The 15,251-nt window shown below is 38.4% G+C and overlaps 1 protein-coding gene across 1 annotated transcript in view; it reads left to right on the top strand.

Annotated features, from left to right (window-relative positions):
• The window catches only part of SOX30 (SRY-box transcription factor 30), a 44,435-nt gene extending 29,467 nt beyond the window's left edge, over positions 1-14,968 (top strand). The window contains exon 5 of the mRNA XM_069592499.1: positions 14,587-14,968. Coding sequence (XP_069448600.1) covers positions 14,587-14,968 — 382 coding nt within the window. The remainder of the gene's footprint in view (positions 1-14,586) is intronic.
• The last annotated feature ends 283 nt before the right edge of the window (positions 14,969-15,251 follow it).

The raw sequence follows: 15,251 nt of genomic DNA, 5'->3' as shown, positions 1-15,251 counted from the left end.
TCTTTTTAGTCCAACTGTCACATCTGTACAAGACTACTGGAAAAACCATAGCTTTGACTAGAGGGACCTTTGTTGGCAAAGTAATGTCTCTACTTTTTAATATGCTGTCTAGGTTGGTAATGGAGAAGGCAATGGTAACCCACTCCAGTACTCTTGCCTGGAAAATCCCATGGATGGAGGAGCCTGGTAGGTTGCAGTTCATGGGGTCGTGAAGAGTCAGACACAACTGAGCGACTTCACTTTCACTTTTCACTTTCATGCATTGGAGAAGGAAATGGCAACCCACTCCAGTGTTCTTGCCTGGAGAATCCCAGGGGACGGGGGAGCCTGGTGGGCTGCTGTCTATGGGGTCGCACAGAGTTGGACACAACTGAAGCGACTTAGCAGGAGTAGCAGCAGCAGGTCAGTAATAGGTTTTCTTCCAAAGAGCAAGCAAGAAATTAGAAATTTCTTCTGATTTCCTGGCTGCAGTCACCATCTGCAGTGATTATGGAGCCCAAGAAAAAAAGTCTGTCACTGTTTCCAGTTTCCCCATCTATTTGCCATGAAGTGATGGACTTGATGCCATGATCTTAGTTTTCTTAATGTTGAGTTTTAAGCCAATTTTTTCACTCTCCTCTTTCACTTTGATCAAGAGGCTCTTTAGTCTTCGCTTTCTGCTATAAGGGTGGTGTCATCTGTGTATCTGAGGTTATTGATATTTCTCCTGGCAATCTTGATTCCAGCTTGTGCTTCGTGCAGCCCAGCGTTTCTCAAGATGTACTCTGCATATAAGCAGAAGTGACATAAGCAGGGTGACAGTATACAGCCCGACGTACTCCTTTTCCTATTTGGAACCAGTCTGTTGTTCATGTCCAGTTCTAACTGTTGCTTCCTGACCTGCATACAGAGTTCTCATGAGGCAGGTAAGATGGTCTGGTATTCCTATAGCTTTAAGAATTTTCCACAGTTTGCTGTGATCCACACAGTCAAAGGCTTGGTCACAGTCTTAGAGGAGAGTCAAAGGTGTAGTCAATAAAGCAGAAGCAGATGTTTTTCTGGAACTCTCTTGCTTTTTCGATGATCCAACTGATGTTGGCAATTAGATCTCTGGTTCCTCTACATTTTCTAAATCCAGCTCAAATATCTGGAAGTTCACGGATCACATACTGTTGAAGCTTGGCTTGGAGAATTTTGAGCATTACTTTACTAGTGTGTGAGATGAGTGCAATTGTGTGGTAGTTAGAGCATTCTTTGGCATTGCCTCTCTTTGGGATTGGAATAAAAACTGACCTTTTCCAGTTCTGTGGCCACTGCTCCATTTTCCAAATTTGCTGGCATATTGAGTGTAGCACTTTCACAGTATCATCTTAGGATTTGAAATAGCTCGACTGGAATTCCATCACCTCCACTAGGTTCATTAGTAGTGATGCTTCCTAAGGCCTACTTGACTTCACATTCCAGGATGTCTGGCTCTAGGTGAGTGATCACACCATTGTGATTATCTGGGTCATGAAGATCTTTTTTGTATAGTTCTTCTGTGTATTTTTGCCACTTCTTCTTAATATCTTCTGCTTCTGTTAGGTCCATACCATTTCTGTCCTTTATTCTGCCCATCTTTTATGCAAAGTTCCCTTGGTATCTCTAGTTTTCTTGAAGAGATCTCTAGTCTTTCCCATTCTGTTGTTTTGCTCTATTTCTTTTCATTGATCACTGAGGAAGGGTTTCTCATCTCTCCTTGCTATTCTTTGGAACTCTGCATTCAAATGGGTATATCTTTCCTTTACTCCTTTGGCTTTCCCTTCTCTTCTTTCCTCAGCTATTTGTAAGGCCTCGTCAGATAACCATTTAGCCTTTTTGCCTTTCTTTTTCTTGGGCATGGTCTTAATCCTGTCTTTTGTACAAGGTCAAGAACTTCTGTCCATAGTTCTGCAGTCTGTCCATTAGATCCAATCCTTTGAATCTGTTTCTCACTTCCACTGTATAATTGTAAGGGATTTGATTTAGGTCATACCTAAATGGTCTAGTGGTTTTCCCTACTTTCTTCAGTTTAAGTCTGAATTTGGCAATAAGGAGTTCATGATCTGAGGCACAGTCAGCGTCTAGACTTGTTTTTGCTGACTGTATAGAGCTTCTCCATCTTTGCCTGCAAAGAATATAATCAATCTGATTTCAGTTTTGACCATCTGGTGATGTCCATGTGTAGAGTCTTCTTTTTTGTTGTTCGAAGAGGGTGTTTGCTATGACCAGTGTGTTCTCTTGGCAAAACTCTATTAGCCTTTGTCCTGCTTCATTCTGTACTCCAAGGCCAAATTTGCCTGCTACTCCAGGTATTGACTTCCTACTTTTGGATTCCAGTCTTCTAGAATTAAAAGGACATCTTTTTCTGGTGTTAGTTCTAGAAGGTCTTGTAGGTATTCATAGAACCATTCAACTTCACCTTCTTCAGCATTACTGGTCAAGGCATAGCCTTGGATTACTGTAATATTGTATGGATATTTGCCTTAAAAATAGCTGAGAAAAGAAGAGAAGGGAAAGCCCATCCTAAAGGAAATCAGTCCTGAATATTCACTGGAAGGACTGATGCTGAAGCTCCAATACTTTGGCCACCTGATGCGAAGAACTGACTCCCTGGAAAAGATCCTGATGCTGGGAAAGATTGAAGATGGGAGGAGAAGGAGACAACTGAGGATGAGGTGGTTGGATGGCATCACCAACTCAATGGAATGAGTTTGAGCAAACTCTGGGAGTTGGTGATGGACAGGAAGGCCTGGCATCACAAAGAGTTGGACACGACTGAGTGACTGAACTGAACTGATTCTTGCCTGAGAACCCAGTGAACAGCATGAAACTCCAAAAAGGTAGGACACTGAAAGATGAACTCCTCATGTCGGCAGGTGCCCAATTTGCTACAGGAGATCAGTGAGAAATAACTCCAGAAAGAATGAAGAGACAGAGCCAAAGCAAAAACAGCACCTGGTTGTGGATGTGACTGGTGATGGAAGTAAAGTCTAATGCTGTGAAAAGCAATATTGCCTAAGAACCTGGAATTCATTGGCTCATGAATCAAGACAAATTGGAAGTGATCAAACAGGAGGTAGCAAGAGTAAACATTGATATTTTAGGAAGCAGTGGACTAAAATGGACTGGAATGGGTGAGTTTAACTCAAATGATCATTATATCTACTACTGTGGGCAAGAATGCCTTAGAAGAAATGGAGTAACCCTCACAGTCAACAAAAAACACCTAACGTTAGACTTAATGGCAGAGACTGGAGATCAGCAAGATCCAATTAATAGCAAGAATAAGACAGGTGTACATTTTTGTCACTTCTATTCAGTATTTTTTTGGAGGTTTAGTCTAGGACAATTGGGCTTCCCCTGTGGCTCAGATGGTAAAGAATCTGCCTGCAATTCAGGAGACCTGTGTTCGATCCCTGAGTTGGGAAGGTCCCCTGGTGAAGGGAAAGGCTACCCACTCCAGTATTCTGGCCTGGAGAATTCCATGGAGTGTATAGTCCATGGGTTCGCAAAGAGTCAGACACAACTGACTTTCACTCTCACTAATCCTAAGTCACTTCAGTCATGTCCGACTCTGTGTGACCCCATAGACGGCAGCCCACCAGGCTCCCCTGTCCCTGGGATTCTCCAGGCCAGAACACTGGAGTGGGTTGCCATTTCCTTCTCCAATGCATGGAAGTGAAAAGTGCATGGAAGTGAAAAGTGAAAGTGAAGTCACTCAGTCGTGTCTGACTCTTCGCAACCCCATGGACCACGGCCTACCAGGCTCCTCCATCCATGGGATTTTCCAGGCAAGAGTACTGGAGTGGGGTGCCATTACCTTTTATACCTTTTATTTTTCATGTCTAATTGTCCTTCTCCGTCACTCTCACTAGTATAGGACAATTAGACATGAAAAATAAAAGGTATAAAAGGTAATGGCACCCCACTCCAGTACTCTTGCCTGGAAAATCCCATGGATGGAGGAGCCTGGTAGGCTGCAGTCTATGGGGTCGCACAGAGTCAGAGATGACTGAGTGACTTCACTTTCACTTTTCACTTCCATGCATTGGAGAAGGAAATGGCAACCCACTCCAGTATTCTTGCCTGGAGAATCCCAGGGATGGGGGAGCCTGGTGGGCTGCCGTCTATGAGGTCGCACAGAGTTGGACACGATTGAAGTGACTTAGCAGCAAAAGGTATCTAGAAGGTATCTAGATTGTAAAAGAAGAAGTAAAATTGTATTTATGTGTCACACAATGTTATATACAGAAAGTCTTGAGGAATCCATAGAAAAGCTATTACAAGCAACACAAGAATTCAACAAGTTTTCAGGATATAAGACATATATATATATATATAAAAGAATTGTATTGCTATATAGTAGCAATGAGTAAACAGAAAATGAAATTGAGAAAACAATCCCATTTACAATAAAATGAAGAGTTTAAAAACCTTTGGAATAAATTTAACAACATAATCTCAAAACTTTGAAAAACATGAAATACCGTTGAGGTAGAATGTCACAAAGAGTTGCACAATGGGGATCTCTAAGAATCTACCTCTCCACTAAAGCAATAATTATGTTGGCCAAAACAGTGTCAGAATCATCTGAAGAGGTGTTTAATGAAGAAAGAAGCTGCTAAATTTTGATAAGATAGCATTGTGAAATTTTTGCCGCAACTATCCCTGGTTATCTTGTTCAGTGATGGGCAAGGAAATGGCGACTCATGTTCCTCGTGTGACTTGTTGCTATTAGAGGAGGCAACAGAGACCTAGTTCTTAAAGAGAGTGTTATGATTGGGCTTTTTGACCTGTCTGGTGACTTCCTGAGGAGTTGGCTCAGGGGGAACCTTAATTTGACTCTCCTAAGAACTCCCTTAGGGGTAGGGTGGCCTCCCAGCTTGTGTTTGTGGAAAATATTTAAAGATGTAATGCTATCCACAGCTGCCTGGGTTAAGGGACAACAGACAGGACAAGCAGCAGACAGACTGAAAAAGCCTAGAAGAAATTGGGGGAAAAAAGTCTTATCTGTAAGAAACTCACTTTATTAAATAAACACATACACTAAATAAACATAGTATTCACTAAGCAGATTTTAACTTTTTTTGTTTTTGGCTACATCATGTGGCATGTGGAATCTTAGTTCCCTGACCAGAGATTGAGCCTGTGCACCCTGCAGTGAATGTGCAGAATCCTAACCACTGGACCACCAAGGAATTCCCACAAGAGACTCACTTTAGATCCAATGACACAAATAGGTTGAAAGTGAAAAAGAAACAGATATTCCTCGCAAATAGTAACCAAAAGAGAGCTGAGATGGCTACAATAATATTAAACAAAATAAACTTTATGTTAAAAATTGTTACAAGAGACAAAGTCATTACATATTTTGTTTATCTCTCTCTATTTTGGCTATGCAAGGTCTCAATTCCTTGACCAGGGATTGAACCCAGGCTGCAGCAGTGAAAACCTGGAAACCTTAATTAATCGCTAGGCCACCAGGGAACTCCCATATATTTACTTTAAAACATTAAAAAGATATAGCAATTATAATTACATACATATATGATAACTACTCTATATGAAGCAAAAATTGACAGGATTGAAGGGAAAAATCCACAGTTATGTAATAATTGTTGAAGACTTACTACTTTATTTTTTATTGAGATATAATTGACATTAGTTTCAGGTGTACAACGTAAATTTTTTTTTCTTGTGATGAGAATTTTAAGATTTAATCAGTTAGAAACTTTCAGAAATACAATTCAGTATTAACTGTAGTCACTGTGCTCTACATAACATCCTGAGGGCTTACTTATTTTTTAAATAAAAAGTTTGCGTATTGGGACCACGTTTATCCATTTTGCTCACCTCTCACTCCCAATCTCTGGCAACCACCGAACTGTTCTGTGTCTATGAGATGGGTTTTTTTGTTTGGTTGGTTTTGGTTTTTAGATTCCTCTTATAAGTGAGACCAAATGGTTTTTGTCTTTCTCTGACTTACTTCACTTAGCATAATGTCCTCAAGGTCCATCCATTTTGTGGCAAATGGCAGCATTTCCTGACAGCATTGTGGTGTTAATTTGTATTTCCCTGATAATAGTGATATTGAACACCTTTTCTTGGACCTATTGGATACCTGTATGACTTTGTGGAAAAAAAAAATTGTCTATTTAGATCCTCTGCCCATTTTTAAATGAGGTTTGTTTGTGTTTTTTTTTTGCTATTGAGTTATATGAATTCTTCATAAATTTGGATATTAATTCTGTATCAAATGTTTTGTATGGTTTGCAAATGTTTTCTCTCATTTGGTAGGTTGTCTTTTCATTTTGTTGATGGGCTTCCTTTTAGTACGGAAGCTTTTTAGTTTTTAGTTTAGCCCACTTGTTAATTTTTGCTTTTGTTGCCTTTGCTGTTAAATCCAAAAAAAATCACCAATTCAGATGTCAGGAGCTTACTGCCTATGTTTTCTTCGAGGAGTTTTAAGGCTCCAGGCCTTATGTTAAAGTCTTTAATCCATTTTGACTTGAGTTTTATGTATGATATGTGCATTTAGCTATCTTAATTTTTCTAACACCTTTTATTGAAGTTACTGTCTTTTCCCCATTATCTATTTTTGTTAATAGCTATGAATTAATTAACCACATAGGCATGGGTTTATTTATAGCTGTCTTTTCTGTTCCACTGAGCTTATGCATTATTTTTATACCAATACATATTGTTTTGTTTACTATAGTTTGAAATCAGAGATTGTAATGCTTCTAGCTTTATTCTTCTTTCTCAAGATTGTTTTGACTATTCACTGTCTTTTGTGTTTCCACAAAAAAAATTGGGATGATATGTTGTTTCTGTGAAAAATGCCACTGGATTTTAATAGGTTATTTCATTGAATCTGTAGATTGCTTTGGATAATACAGACATTTTAACAATATTATTTTTTCTAATTCGTGAGCACAGAATAATTTTTCATTTATTTGTGCTTTCTTCAATTTTTTTCATCAGTGTCTTACAGTTTGCAGTGTATCTGTCTTCACACCCTTGGTTAAATTTATTTCTAGGTATTTTATTCTTTTGGTTGCAATTGTAAATGGGCTTGATTTTCTTAATTTCTTTTTCTGGCAGTTTGTTGTTAGTGTATAGGAATGCAGCTGATTTTTGCATATTGATTTTGTATCGTGCAGCTTTACTGAGTTCACTAATTCTAACGGGTTTTTTTGGTTGACTTTTTAGTGTTTTCTAGATATATTATTGGGGTTTCCCTGGTGGCTCAGATGGTAAAGCATCTGCCTGCAATGCAGGAGACCCGGGTTTGATCCCTGGGTCGGGAAGATCCCCTGGAGAAGGAAATGGCAACCCACTCCAGTACTCTTGCCTGGAGAATTCCATGGATGGAGGAGCCTGGTAGGCTACACTCCATGGGGTCGCAAAGAGTCAGACACGACTGAGCGACTTCACTCACTTACTCAGATATATTATTATGCCGTTTGCAGATAGAGACAATCTTACTTCCTTGTTTCCAATATGAATTCTTTGTGTTTCTTTTACTTACCTAACTGCCCTGGCCAGGGCTTTTGGTACTATGTTGAATAAAAGCAAGAGTAGGCATCCTTGTTTTGTTCCTGATTTTAGAGGGAAAACTTTATAAACTATTAACCATTGACTATGATGTCAGCTGTGAATACTTTATATAATAATGGAAGATCATTCGTCTAAAAATGGATGAAGGGCAAAAAGGAAATAGAAGACTCTATGAATCAACTAGATCTAACAAATATATATGGTCTGAACCCAACAACAGGCTATACATTCTTAACAAGTGAAAATGGTATATTCTGTAGGATATGCCATATGTTAGATCACAAAACGAGTCTCAGAAATTTTTTAAAGTTTGAAACCATACAGAGTTTCTTTTCCAGCTATGATGAAATGAAACTAGTCATCAATAACAGAAAGAAAAACTGGAAAATTCACAAATATTGGAAATTAAACAACACACTCTTAAGCAACCAATTAGTCATATAAGACATCATAAGGAAAATTAGGAAATAGAGATGAATGAAAACACAACATACCCAAACTTAAGGAATTATATAACAGAAGCAGTGCTGATAGAGGAATTCATAGCTGCCCTAGCCTACATTTAAAAAGGAAGATCTCAAATTAACAACCTAATTTTATGCCTTAAGGAACTAGAAACAAAAGAGCAAATAAAACCCAAAGCTAGTAATGGAGTAAAGAGTAGAAAAACAATAGCTTAATGAAATAGAGAAAAAAAAGTAAAAAAAAATTACCTTTTTGAAATGATAACAATACTGACAAACTTTTATAGCTAAGCTAAGAAAAAAAGACATAAATTACTAAATCTATAGTAATGAAATCTATAGAAATGAAATCAAGTACATTATCCTGATCTCACAGAAATAAAAATGATTACAGGATAATAATTATAGAATAATTGTATACCAAGTTAGAAGACCTAGATGAAATGGACAAGCACATGAATTACCAAAACTGGCAATGGCACCCCACTCCAGTACTCTTGCCTGGAAAATCCCATGGACAGATGAGCCTGCTAGGCTGCAGTACATGTGTCCCTCAGACACAACTGAGCAACTTCACTTTCACTTTTTACTTTCATGCATTGGAGAAGGAAATGGCAACCCACTCCAGTGTTCTTGCCTGGAGAATCCCAGGGACGGGTAAGCCTTGGGGGATGCTGTCTATGGGGTTGCATAGAGTCGGACACGACTGAAGTGACTTAGCAGCAGCAGCAACAGTAGCAGCAGCAGCCTCCAGAAAAAATAGAAAATCTGAACCAGACTTATCAAGAAATAAGTCTTGACTAAATATATCAAGAGATTGAATCAGTAATTAAAAACCTCCCAACAAAGAAAAACCCTGGACTTCTTCACTGGTGAATTCTACTAAAGTTTTAAAGAAGAAGTAACACTAATCCTGCTCATATTCTTCCAAAATATATAAAAGGGAATGAGTCTAAGGCCAGCATTACTCTGTTACCCAAGCCAGAAAAAGACATCACAAAAAAGAATATTGCAGGTCAAAATGCCTTTTGAATAGAAACATATGACCGACAAAATACTAGTAAGCTGAATCCAGCAGTGTATTAAAAGGATTATATGCTATGACTGAGTGGGATTTCCCTCAAGAATTCTAAGTGTGATTTAACATCAGAAAATCAATCAGTGTCATATTCAGTACACTTCATTAGAACAATGAATGAGCAAAACCATTTGATCATCTCAATTGGTGCTGAAAAAGCATCTGATAAAATCCAGCACCTTTTCATGATAAAAATTAACTCCTGATTTCAAAACTTACTCAGCAAAATAGGAATAGAAGTTCTTTTATATGATAAAAGACATTTATCAAAAACCGACAATTAACATTATACTCAATGATGAAGGCCCAAAAGCTTTCCTTCTATAATTTGGGGAACAAGATAAGGATGTCTGCTTTCACCACTGCTATTCAACATGGCACTGGAAGTTCTAGCCTGAGCAATTAGGCAAGAAAAAAAGGCATTCAAATTAAAGACATTAATTCAAAATTACCTCTTTCACACATGATCCTATATATGGATAATCTTATAACTAGAAAGTCCTAAAAAAATCCACAAAAATTTATTAGAGCGAATGAATGAATTTGGCAAAGTTGCAGGGGATAAGATCAATTTACAAAATTCAGTTGTATTTTTATACACTAGCAGTAAGCAAACCAAAAAGGAAATTGAGAATGCAATTACTTTTTATAGTAGCATTAAAAAGAGTAAAATATAGAGAAAGAAATCTCACCAAGGAAGTACAAAACTTGTAAACTGAAATCCATAAAACACTGCTGAAATAAATTAGACTGAAGTAAATGGGAAGATGTTCATGTGTATGCATTGACAGACTTATTATTAAGATGACAATACTTCCCGAAAGGATTTGCAAAATCAATACAATCCTTTTGAAAATCCCAGTGACTTTTTTCCAGAAATGGAAAAGCTGATTCTAAAATTTATATGGAATTGTAAGTGATCTGGAATAGTAAAAAGAAAATCTTAAAAAAGGAAAACAAAGATGGAGGACTCACAATTCTTTGCTTCAAATTCCACAATGCTATTAATATTTAGTGTCAAAAAATGTGTTATCAAGAGGATGAGGGGACAAGCCACAGATTAGGAGAAAATATTTCTGAAAGATGTATCTGATAAAGGACTGTTATCTAAATATACAAAGAACTCTGAAAACTCAATAATAAGAAAATGAAAAACCCAATTAAAAATGGACAAAAGACCTCATCAGGTACCTCAGCAGAGAACACAAAAAATGACAAGCATAGATAAGATGCTCCACATCATGTATCATTAGGGAATTGCAAATTTAAACAACACTGAGTTATCACTATGGTAGTGCTTTTCCCACTACACCGCGGTGCTTCTACAGTTATTCATTTTCATCTATGTAACCTTTTAGGATGATTCTTGTCTTTGTTCTCCAGAAATAATACTAACTTGTTTTACCACACCAATATAGCCATGTAATGTTTGCATTATAGCACGCTTTAGCACATATCAAGTATATACTACTTGGATTTTAGATTTTTTTAAATTAAATTGTCCACTAAATCTTGTGATTTGGTGTCTTGACTATACTGAGTCCTGAAAGACTAGTTAGTAGGTGAATTGTTTCTAGCTGAAGAGAAGAAGACTTTGTGGAGGAAGTTGATTGGAGTCCCTCATTGTAATATTTGTTAGTTGTTCAGCTGTGTCTGATTCTTTGAGACACCCATAGACTGTAGCCTGTCCAGCTCCTCTGTCCATGGAATTCTCCAGGCAAGGAAACTGGAGTGGGTTTCCATTTCCTTCTCCAGGGGATCTTCCTGACCCAGGGATTGAACCTGGGTATCCTGCATTGTGGACAGATTCTTTACTGTCTGTGCAACCAGGGAAGCCTGGAGGTTTGTGACATGTGCTGCTGCTGCTGCTAAGTCACTTCAGTCGTGTCCAACTCTATGTGACCCCATAGATGGCCGCATACCAGGCTCCCCTGTCCCTGGGGTTCTCCAGGCAAGAACACTGGAGTGGGTTGCCATTTCCTTCTCCAATGTATGAAAGTGAAAAGTTAAAGTGAAGTCGCTCAGTCATGTCCGACCCTTAGCAACCCCATGGACTGCAGCCCACCAGGCTCCTCCATCCATGGGATTTTCCAGGCAAGAGTACTGGAGTGGGGTGCCATTGCCTTCTCCGTGTGACATGTGCAGGAGGCAGTTATCAAGAACATCCCTAAGAAAAAGAAATGCAAAAAGGCAAAATGGTTGTCTGAGGAGGCCTTACAAATAGCTATGAAAAGAAGTGAAAAGCAAAGGAGAAAAGGAAAGATATACCCATTTGAATGCAGAGTTCCAAAGAATAGCAAGTAGAGATAAGAAAGCCTTCCTCAGTGATCAGTGCAAAGAAATAGAGGAAAATGATAGAATGGGAAAGACTAGAGATCTCTTCAAGAAAATTAGAGATACCAAAGGAACTTTTCATGCAAAGATGGGCACAGTAAAGGACAGAAATGGTATGGACCTAACAAGCAAAAAATATTAAGAATAGGTGGCAAGAATACACAGAACTATACAAAAAAGATCTTCATAATCCAGATAATCACAATGCTATGATCACTCACTCACCTGAAATTTGAAGTCAAGTGGGCCTTAGGAAGCATCACTACAAACAAAGCTAGTGGAGGTGATGGAATTCCAGTTGAGCTATTTAAAATCTTAAAAGATGATGCTGTGAAAGTGCTATACTCAATATACCAGCAAATTTGGAAAACTCAGCAGAGGCCACAGGACTGGAAAAGGTCAGTTTTCATCCCAGTCCCAAAGAATGACAGTGCCAAAGAATACTCAAACTACAACACAGTTGCACGCATCTCACACGCTAGCTAAGTAATGCTCGAAATTCTCCAAACCAGACTTCTCAGTTCGTGAACTGTGAACTTCCAGATATTCAAGTTGGATTTAGAAAAGGCAGAGGAACCAGAGATCAAATTGTCAACATAGGTTGGATCATCAAAAAAGCAAGAAAGTTCCAGAAAATCATCTACTTCTGCTTTATTGACTACACCAAAGCCTTTAACAGTGTGGATCACAACAAACTGTGGGAAATTCTGAAAGAGATGGGAATACCAGACCACCTGACCTGCCTCTTGAGAAATCTGTATGCAGGTCAAGAAGCAACAGTTAGAACTGGACATGGGTCAACAAACTGGTTCCAAATAGAGAAAGGAGTACATCAAGGCTGTATATTGTCACCCTGCTCATTTAACTTATATGCAGAGTACATCATGAGAAATGCTGGACTGGATGAAGCACAAGCTGGAATCAAGATTGCTGGGAGAAATATCAATAACCTCAAATATGCAGATACCACCATTATGGCAGAAAGCAAAGAACTACTAAAGAGGAAAGGGAAAGGGAAAGAGAAGAGTGAAAAAATTGGCTTAAAACTCAGCATTCAGAAAACTAAGATCATGGCATCCAGTCCCATCACTTCATAGCAAATAGATGGGGAAACAGTGAAAACAGTGACAGACTTTATTTCCTTGGGCTCCAGAATCACTGCAGATGGTTACTGCAGCCATCAGATTAAAAGACGCTTACTTGGAAGAAAAGTTATGACCAACCTAGACAGCATATTAAAAAGCAGAGAGATTACTTTGTCAACGAAGGTCCGTCTAGTCAAACCTATGGTTTTTCCAATGGTCATGTATGTATATGAGACTTGGACTATAAAAAAAATGCTGAGCGTCAGAGAATTGATGCTTTTGAACTGTGGTTTTGGAGAAGACTCTTGAGAGTCTCTTGGACTGCAAGGAGATCCAACCAGTCCATCCTAAAGGAAATCAGTCCTGAATATTCATTGGAAGGACTGATGCTGAAGCTAAAACTCCAGTACTTTGGCCACCTCATGTGAGGAACTGACTCATTTGAAAAGACTCTGATGCTTAGAAAGAATGAAGGCAGGAGGAGAAGGGGACAACAAAGGATGAGATGATTGGATGGCATCACTGTCTCGATGGACATGAGTTTGAGTAAGCTCCGGGAGTTAATGATAGACAGGGAGGCCTGGCGTGCCACAGTCCACGGGGTCGCACAGAATCAGACGCGACTGAGGGACTGAACTTTGTGAAATATTTGTGGAATATGAAGCATGTGGAATCCAACAGGTGGAGAGACATAAAGGTGGAAGAGCTCTGGAGCCAAGTCATCGACTTCCAGTACTCTGTGTTCAGCACATATAGATAAATTAAAATGCCTGAGTGAGGCTGTGGCAATAGCAATGGAAATCTGGAACGTTTCAGAAGCCATGCTCCATATTTCTAATATTGAACCTGGGTCAAGTCTCTAGCATTGAAGATGTGGGTTACATCACCACCACTGAAGAAACCCTCCATTTCCAAAGAAATTGAGATTGGAATCTATTAGTTGCACTTACATTTTTAAAGGGAAGGAAACAAAGTTAACCTTTAGAAGAGAAGTGGGAGCATGAAATGAAACACCCAGCTTGTCTTGGGTTTTGTTAATGAGCATGGTAATTATATTATCTGTCCCTCCTGGAGGAGGAAATGGCAGCCCACTCCAGTATCCTTGACTGGAGAATTCGTGGAGAGAGGAGCCTGGTGGGCTATATATATATATATATATATATATATATATAGATATATAGATATATATATATATATATAGTTATGATGTCAGAGTCAGACACTACTGCGCGACTAATGCTTATCTGTCACTAGATGGAGTCCGTGAGTCCAGGCAAATTTTGGATAGACTTTTCTGTATATGTCTTCCTATGATTCCTGTTTTGTGCCTTTGACGTGGAGAGTAATACTTTATTAAAAAAAATTGACAAGTAAGCTTGAATGGCAGAATTTTAGATTTGCCTTAAAAGAATAACCATTGGGTTTAAAACAGCAAAATAATCTTTTCAATTCTTCATATCTCCATTCTCCAAATTTTTTTCTTTTTTGAGAAACAGTCTGAAAAATTACAGCTGAATATCAGTTCTAAGTCATTCTAGTATTAAGTGTTTTTAATATAATTCATTACTGAATGTGAATTTAAAAGTTAAATTGTTATCCTCTGAGTGCCCTCCCTCCACCCCAAGAATTCTTGGTTTCAACCAGTTTCACATTTCCCCCACCATAAGGTTTGTTTCATTAGTAGTAAGAACAATTGTTACACTGCTTACCAAGTGTCAGTTTTTAAGCAAGCACAACAGGTGTCTGCATTTCTAAAACCTTACATGGCATAAAGTGTTGTGAGAAAAAGGACCAGATAACTGTTAATAATTTTTATTTTATTGAGGCTACCAAAATATACGAAGTCTGAGGCTGATGAGAGATAATAGTTACAAGCTTACTTTGCAATTATTTCATGTTAGGACTAGGCAACATGTGGATGAATACATGAAGTGGTTGCAAAAAGTTATCTTGGGAGCTCTGTAGGCTCCAGAGATGGTGTAGTTAAACTTGCTCAATTAATCTGCACACAAGACAACATGTGGGCAATGTATGATGTAATTCCTTTTTTGTCTTTCTGCTACAGCACGTGCCCTTATAGTCGGCCTCCCTTTGGCTATGGAAATTTTCCAAGTTCAATGCCAGAATGCCTTGGTTATTATGAAGACAGGTACCAAAAACATGAGGCTATGTTTTCAGCTTTAAATAGAGACTATCCTTTTAGAGACTACCCAGATGAACGCGCTCACAACGAAGATTCTCGAAGTTGTGAGAACATGGATGGGACTTCTTACTATAATAGTCATAGCCACAGTGGGGAAGAATACTTAAATCCCATGCCTCAGCTGGACATTGGAGCCTTGGAGAATGTCTTCACAGCCCCGACATCAACTCCCTCTAGTATCCAGCAAGTCAATGTCACTGACAGTGATGAGGAGGAAGAAGAAAAAGTGCTCAGGAATTTATAATTTTAAAACAAATATGCACAGAAAATAAACATTTCTTAAATATATTCTGGGTCACTTGGTGTGAGAAAAAAAAGCCTAGAATGCTTTGCTGAGAGTTTTCAGCCATGATTTGAGTAGTCAAAACCAAATGCAATTTATGCCTTCATAAAGTTTTGATTAGTGAAACTGGAGTCTGATGTTTCATCATAAGAATATTTAAGATATGAAGTAGTTTATTTTTATGGCTGAAATTTACATCAGCATATATTATCATTACTTTATCTTGGAATGTGCAAAATACTGA

The sequence above is a fragment of the Ovis canadensis genome, chromosome 5, assembly GCF_042477335.2.
Source record: "Ovis canadensis isolate MfBH-ARS-UI-01 breed Bighorn chromosome 5, ARS-UI_OviCan_v2, whole genome shotgun sequence".
Lineage (NCBI taxonomy): Eukaryota > Metazoa > Chordata > Mammalia > Artiodactyla > Bovidae > Ovis > Ovis canadensis.
Note: the sequence above shows the minus strand (reverse complement) of the source record. Positions and strands in the feature narration are given on the sequence as shown.